The sequence below is a fragment of the Octopus bimaculoides genome, chromosome 23 (genome assembly GCF_001194135.2).
Source record: "Octopus bimaculoides isolate UCB-OBI-ISO-001 chromosome 23, ASM119413v2, whole genome shotgun sequence".
NCBI lineage: Eukaryota > Metazoa > Mollusca > Cephalopoda > Octopoda > Octopodidae > Octopus > Octopus bimaculoides.
In genome coordinates this window covers 7,014,476-7,022,757 of record NC_069003.1, presented here as the reverse complement: position 1 = coordinate 7,022,757, position 8,282 = coordinate 7,014,476, and the positions used below count along the sequence as shown (strand labels likewise).

The 8,282-nt window shown below is 37.6% G+C and overlaps 1 protein-coding gene across 1 annotated transcript; it reads right to left on the bottom strand.

Annotated features, from left to right (window-relative positions):
- Nucleotides 1-1,548: 1,548 nt before the first annotated feature.
- On the bottom strand, nt 1,549-6,320 carry LOC106873859 (guanine nucleotide-binding protein subunit gamma). The gene is made up of 2 exons (XM_014921374.2): nt 5,882-6,320; nt 1,549-2,388 (listed from the first exon to the last, which is right to left on the bottom strand). The coding sequence occupies exons 1-2, from the start codon at nt 6,031-6,033 to the stop codon at nt 2,271-2,273; spliced, it is 270 nt and encodes an 89-aa protein (XP_014776860.1). The 5' UTR covers nt 6,034-6,320; the 3' UTR covers nt 1,549-2,270.
- Between the last annotated feature and the right edge of the window lie 1,962 nt (nt 6,321-8,282).

The following is an 8,282-nucleotide window of genomic DNA, read 5'->3' as shown; positions in this document are numbered from 1 at the left end:
TATATACGATAGACTTCTTTCAATTTCCGTCTACCAAATCCACACACAAGACTTTGGTCAGTCCAAGGCTATAGTAGAAGACACTTGCCCAAGGTTCCACACAGTGGGACCGAACCCAGAACCATGTGGTTAGTAAGCAAGCTACTTTACCACACAGCCACTCATACATATCGTATTCTTCTTTTATTCTTTTACTTGTTTCAGTCATTTGACTCTGGCCATGCTGGAGCACTGCCTTAAAGGGTTACAGTTGAAGAAATCAACACCAGGTGTCGTTCTTTGTAAGCCTGGTACTTATTCCATCAGTATCATTTTGCCAAATTGCTAGGTTACAGGGACATATGTACACCAACATTAGTTCTGAAGCAATGTGGGTGGAGCAAATATACATACACACAAAGATAGATATATATATATATATATATATATATATGACGGGCTTCTTTCAGTTTCTCTACCAAATCCTCTCACAAAACTTTAGTTGGCCCAGGGCAAAAATGGAAGACACTCGCCCAAAGTACCATACAGTGGGACTGAACCTGGAACCATGTGGTTGGGAAGCAAGCTTCTTATCACACAACCACATCTGCGCCTATATATATGTAATATGTGCATGTGTATAAAGTAGAGATGTATGTATAGAATCTTTGTCCTATTATAAATTTGAGTGATGTTTCTCTGTCTGTTACGATTTTATGTTCGTTAACTCTTCCTACACCGTTGGTGCAAGGACAACGAAACTCAAACCAGCAACTCCCCTAATCCCAGGGAATGTCCTAAGGAGGTCTATTTTTTTTAAGGGCCGCCTAATCAAGGCCCCACTGAACCCCCTATTTTTACTGCATTTCAAACTAAATACATGGCTTTGGCGACCAAATCGGAGCAATGACAATGAATTTCATACCATGAACTCCCAGATAGTATCATAAGGAGGTTCAATTTCTGAAGGGCCGCTTAAATGGGGCCCCACTGACCCCCCTTATTTTTACTGCATTTACCTCGCTCCTATGCTTATTGATTAAACTATGACAGCACCAGTGCGTAGCACACTTGCAGAAATAAGTTTGGACATTCTAAATACCTTCACGTAGATTCAAATCGAGGTAAGGAGTTATAACAGGTGTGTCATTGTGGATATTTATATTTTGTAGTTTATGAAATTTATGTCTAGGTGCAAAACTAATCTTCTTGTTCTGGTTACAGTATCCCCTAAAGATTTCTAATAGAAAATAGAATGAGATTGAGATGAAATGGATCCTATTCATTTAATCTCAAACGAATGGTAATCAATCTTGTGCTGTAATGCCAGCATGGCTGAATGCACACACACACACACACACACACACATATATATATATATATATATATATATATATATATCTTAGTGTTTAACTGGTGTTTACATCCCTGTAACTTTGCAGTTCAGCAAAGAGACTAATAGAATAACCACTAGGCTCAAAAAATAATTAATGGGGTTGACCGAAACAAATAACAAAAAAGAAAAGTAACTGGGAATTGAACCTGAATCATAGACTGTATTTTCCAGGCAATTACTCTATAATATTTTATTAATTAAACACTAAAACAGATACATAATTAAGGTTATTATAATTTTACAATCTTAGCTAGTGGTTCTCAACCATTTTGATTCCTATTTTATTCGAATGAACCCTCCTAGCCAGTGTTGTTGCAAAATGCAGCCTCCTGACACCAACACAGCTTCAACAGTCAGCAGGTGGCAAACTGCAGGCCAGTCCAGCAAGCCAACTTGCTCAGAGTAGAAGAACTGGTCATACTCGGCTGGATGTCTTTACGGAATGTGGTTTTTTGTCACCTGGTTCACGTCAACTGGTCACATCACATCTTTTCTCCAACTGTCTTCGTTGCCAACTTCATATTGCCAAAAACTCCATGTGTTCACTCACTAGTTTATATAGTCTACTTCACGTGCAAAAAGAAATTGTACAGCATGTTTTAATTCAGTCACATGATCAATAAACATGTAGTCCTCATTAAAATTAATTATTGATCCATTATTGGTTTCCTTTTGTAGAACTAGAGACAACTAACCTGTTTTTATAATTAAATATTATTAGGAATTTTCTAAAAAAATTTTTGAAATATTCTGTGTATTGGTGAGGTATAACAAATTTTATTGTGCATAAATTTTAACAGCAAAATCTTATAACAACTCCCAAAGGCCATATGGAACCCAGTTGAGTACCAATTGATGTAATTTTGCTGGAAACATTCTGTGCTGTTCTGCGGCCTTACAATACAAGACATCCACTACTTTTGTTGCCGCTGTCAATCCAAATGTTTTCGGATTTTGGTGCAGAATGGATCATATAATCAGTCTTGATTTTCTCATCAATTTTCTCCATGTGCCTGAAAACATGAAAAAAATGACAGCATTAGGGAAGATATTCCTTGCAACAAGAAACAATAGATCAAGGCATTGGTTTATGGGCTGCAGTCACGCATTTGTACATTTTAAACCACAGAAACATAAAAGCTACATATATGGCTAGGAACAGGTGTGGCTGATCTGGTAGGAAGTTTGCTTTGTAACCACTGGGTTCAAGGTTCAATTGCACTGCATGGCAACTTGAGCAAAGGACTTCTACTATAGCCCTGGACCAACCAAAGCCCTGTGAGTAAATTTGGTAGATGGAAACTGAAAGAAGCCTGCTGTGAGTGTGTGTGTGAAGGCATATGGCTCGGTGGTTAGAGAATTGGGTTCACAATTATGAGGTAGTGAGTTCGATTCCTGGACTGGGCTATGTGTTGTGTTCTTGAGCAAGATATTTTATTTCACGTTGCTCCAGTTCACTCAGCTGTAGAAATGAGTTGCAACATCACTGGTGTAATAATGCTAAAGTGTAGTAAATCTGAGGCTGCACCATTGAATTAGTGAGGGGACAGTGCCATCTGGTGTGCACCCCCTTAACAAGAGGCACAAACTGCTCCCAAAATGACAAAAACAACAACAACAACAAAAGTTAGAATTACTGGAAGCAATTCATTTGAGTAAAACCCTTCCAAACGGTGCACCAGCATGGCCAGAATCCAGTGACCGAAACTAGTAAAAGATAAATGATAAGGCATTATAGAGACAGCAAATTAATTCCAGTGATCTTAGTTATTTTTGAAAACTTGACCTACCAACAGCTGAACTATTTAAAATCCACAATGTAGGTTTGATCATCAACTTGTACAGTATATAAATATATTTTGTGAGCTGATATATTTACTGCGTGATTTAGTTATTTTAACTGTGGGAAAATAAAACTGGTTTTTCATTTTGGATATGTTGATAAATAAATAAATAATCCTGATTGACTTCCTTAAATTAGAAACTTCAAACAGAGGATTATGTCTGACTCATTAAAAAGAAATAAACTATAATTTCATATATATTCTTTTATTCTTTTACTTGTTTCAGTCATTTGACTGCGGCCATGCTGGAGCACCGCCTTTAGTCGAAGAAATCAACCCTGGGGCTTATTCTTTGTAAGCCTAGCACTTATTCTATCGGTCTCTTTTTTGCTGAACCGCTAAGTTACGGGGATGTAAACACACCAACATTGGTTTTCAAGTGATGGTGGTGGTCATGGGGGGGAAAAACACACAAACAAACATATACATATATATATACATACGTATGACAGGCTTCTTTCAGTTTCCATCTACCAAATCCACTCACAGGGCTTTGGTTGGCCCAAGTCTATAGCAGAAGACACTTGCCCAAGGTTCCACGCTGTGTGACTGAACACAGAACCATGTGGTTGGTAAGCAAGCTTCTTACCACACAACCACACCAGCATCTATATATATATATATACATCATCATCATCGTTTAGCAGCCTCTTTCCATGCTGGCATGGGTTGGATGGTCTGACATGCAGCTGGCTAGCAGGGAGCTGTGCAGACTCAAACTGTCTGTTGTGGAATGGTTTAGATGCCTGGGTGCCCTTCCTAACACCAACCACTTAACAGAGTATGCTGGGTGCTATGCCACCGGAATGGGGGCATTCATGTGGCACAGGCACAGGTCCGTTAATGCAGCACGGCACAGGTGCTTTCTTAAATGGCACCGGCACCTGTAAAGGACAAGCCAGTAGGTGTGGAAGAGAGTGAGTTTACTTAGCTTGAGGTATCTTATCAAGTACAGCAAATCACCACATCTCCCGGTTCCTTGTCACTTCCTCTGTAAGGCCCAGTGTCTGAAAATCCTTTCTCAACACTTCATCCCACATCTTCCTGGGTCTGCCCCTTCTTCAGGTACCCTCTACAATTAGATCTCAGCATACACACAAACACACACATATACATATGCTGGCACCATGTAACAGATGACCGTGGTGAGTACCTGTGCCTGCCACAATGTAATAAGCAACCAGTACACTCGGTCAAGTGGTTGGCATTAGGAAGGACATCCAGTATATATATATATATATATATATATATATATATAATAGATATACACACACACACAAATATATATATATATACGCACACACACACATACATATATGTATAGATATACATATATACACACACACATACACACAAATATATATATATATATACACATATATATGTATAGATATACATATATACACACACATACACACAAATATATACACATATATATATATATATATATACATATATGTACATATACATACATATATATATATGTGTGTGTATAAACATATAGATATGTATATGTATATCTAAATATATGTGTGTGCGTGTGTATATATACATATATATATATATATATATATATATATAGGGAGAATTCACAAAAAAAACAAAAGACGAAGACAGATGGTGTAGAAAACAAACAGATGTATTAGTTTAACGCTCGGGAAGTGAAAAAGTCTTTAATGTTTCGAGCCTACACTCTTCCACAGAAAGGAACACAGAAACAAACAGAGAAAAAAATGTGTAGTGGCTAGTGATATATATATAGATTTACATATACATACACACACAAATATATATATATATATATTTGTGTGTATCTATATGTAAATCTATATATTTCTGTGAGTGTGTGTATGTATGTATGTATGTATGTATATGTGAATATATATATTCTTTTATTCTTTCAGTCATTTGACTGTGGCCATGCTGGAGCCCCGCCTTTAGTTGGTCAAATTGACCCAGTACTTATTCTATCGGTCTCTTTTGCCGAACTGCTAAGTAAACACACCAGCATTGGTTATCAAGCGATGTCAGGGTGACAAACGTTGACATACAAACACATATAAACGATGGGCTTCTTTCAGTTTCTGTCTACCAAATCCACTCATAAGGCTTTGGTTGGCCCGAGGCTATAGTACAAGACACTTACCCAAGATGCCACGTAGTGGGACTGAACTTGGAACTATGCGGTTGGTAAGCAAGCTATTTATCACACAGCCATTCCTATACTGTGCGTGTGTGTGTGTGCATATGTCTGCTCTGTTGATTGGATCAACTGGAACGCTCATTGTCATAACTGATGGAGTACCAGTTAATTCACTTTGCTCCACTCCACTCAGCAGGCAAAAATGAACAGGGCCTGTATTTTAAAGGGCCACGCTTGTCATACTGAATCTCCCTTAGAACTACGTTAAGGGTACACGTGTCTGTGGTGTACTTAGCCACTTGTATGCTAATTTAACAAGCAGACTGTTCTATTGATCGTATCAACTGGAGCTCTTATTTTCTTAACCGATGGAGTGTTAGTTAAAGTTCACACTGCATACCCAAAATTGACATCTGCAGAAGACCCCAACTGCATTCCAAAGGTCACAGACCACATTTATACTGATTATAACTAACCCCTATTTCCTACAGACACAAACAAATACCATCATTTACTTACAGCTTGATAGATTCTGAGACCATCATCCTGTCCATTTTTAATTGGTATTTAAATTGCCCAATAATTATCTTCACAAGTTCAGGGTTGTTCATGGGGTCATCTTCTTCCTCATCCGGATCTTTCGGGGGCTTTTTTCCTCCAGGGCCTCCCATTGTATATGTATATGTGTGTGTTGGTGTTTGTGTTTCTGTTTTTAAATGTTAACAAAGTGACACTGGAATTGAAAAGAGAATTTTTTTCGTGACAAGGAAACACAAAAGTGATCGAAGCTGATTGTTTTGAAATGTTGTGTCCTGAAATAATGAATGGTGCAGTGTCTTTAACAGTGGTGTTAGTATAGCTGCTGCTGCTGCTGCTACTACTACCATCGCCACCACTACTTACTGCTGCTGTGGCCAATCACTGGGAGTTAATCTGTGATGTTGATTAAATAAATCGCTAATCCACTCCCCTCCTTGGACATAAAACATTAATAAATCTTGACAAACTATCAAATATTAGTCTTTTTCTTTTTTTTGTTCCTCCTTCCATGTTAGACTCCTCCACCCATTCTTAAGTAGGGAGAGCAGAGAGATGGATGGAGAAGGACTTTACTACTTTTTTGGTGTAACAGTGCAGATTAGGGATTTTCCACCATTTTTTTTCATCTAAGCACCCCTTTGATTACTATTTTATTCTGGGCCCATTGGATATTTAAAAACTAGTTTCAAAGAAACTTTCAAAATTCCTATTTTGCTTTTCATGTATTAACTTGCATAAATTGAAACATACAGAATGTGGTTCTCAACCATGGTGATGGTGGTGGTTGTTACTGTTTTGGTTTTTGTCTTGAAAGTGTTCAGTAAAGAATTTGTGCCAATTACTGTAATTATAAAGATTTAAAGAATCAATTTACTTAATACAAAAGATCATCGTTTAATCTCTTTACTAACTTGAGATTAATTAAGATCAGAGACTAAAGGACTGTGCTGCAGATGTGTCCTTTGTTTGCATTGGGTAACAAATAATATGAACAGTGAAAGCTTTTGATTTCATGCCAACAAATGATGAGATTGTAGATGGCCGAACTGACGGGATGGTGGCAACAGTTTATATCTTGTCTTCTGATATTTGTTCTAGCTCTTTGCATTCTGAGTTCAAATCCAGCCAGAGCTGGATCATCATATGTGGTATATAAGAGATGATTATGTTGGATGTCTGGTTCCCATACTGGTATAAATTGGATGGGTTTGATAGGATCTGGCCCCTTGGAGAGCTGCATCAGTTACTAGTTGTTTGTTTTGGCAGTTTCTACAGCTGGATACCTACCCTTCCTAGTGCCAATTGCTTTACAGAGTGTACTTGGTGCTTTATAAGCAGTACTGGAATGGGTGCTTTATACATGGTAACAGAACTGGTGCTTCATACATGACACAAGGGGTCTGAACCTGGAAACCATGTGGTTCGGAAGCAAGCTTCTTAACACATGGCCACTCCTAAATATTAATAGGAATTACATAAAAAAAAAATTGTTAAAATATTTTGAATATTCTAGACATATAACCACTTTATGAAGGCACATGGCTTAGTGGTTAAGGCATTTGGCTCACAAACATATGGTCATGAGTTCAATTCCTGGCGATGCATTGCGTACTTGAGCAAGACACTTTATTTTACTTTGTCCCACTCCACTCAGTTGGCAAAAAAAAGTTGTACCTGTATTGAACGTTTGGGTCAGTTTATTTTCAAATATAAAAATCAAGCAAAGTTTTAATGGATTTATCTCAAAACACTTGTGCATTGTAAATTCCAGCTAAATCCAGTCAGTCTTATGATACCAAAAAAGTTTCCATAGTCCTTTTCTAAACTTTCAAATGCACCCATACCAACTTGGCAAGCTACAAGTTTCTCACAACAGTTGTATTTATACACACTGTTACACCTCCAACAGCTCTGTCCTTAACAATGTCAAATCCTATAAAGACTTCTTTGATATCAGAGTCCAACACATACCTCAATACTGTAGAACACTGAGTTGTACATGAAATATGTTGTTTCATCTACTTCTATGGCAATGAACAAGGCTTTATGTGGCGACTTCTTTAATATTATTTTCTACGATTGTGCCTACTGCTTCTATCATCTTGTATCTTATTAGAAAGGCCAGAAAAAAACTGCCCGTCGTATATATGTGTGTATGTTTGTCCCCCATCATCGCTTGACAACCGATGTTGGTGTGTTTACGTCTCTGTAATCTAGCAGTTTGGCAAAAAGACTTTGATAGAATAAGTACTAGGCTAACAAAGAATAAGTCCTGGGGGTTGATTTGCTCGGCTAAAGGCGGTGCTCCAGTATGGCAGCAGTCAAATGACTGAAACAAGGAAAAGAAACATTTATATATATATATATATATTTATATATA

What these genes read in the sequence shown, in the direction of transcription:
- LOC106873859 (XM_014921374.2), bottom strand. Translation starts at nt 6,033, where the DNA reads ATGGGAGGCCCTGGAGGAAAAAAGCCCCCGAAAGATCCGGATGAGGAA. An exon ending in GTCTCAGAATCTATCAAGCT is followed by an intron (nt 2,389 to 5,881) that starts GTAAGTAAATGA and finishes TCATGTTTTCAG; the next exon opens with GCACATGGAGAAAATTGATG.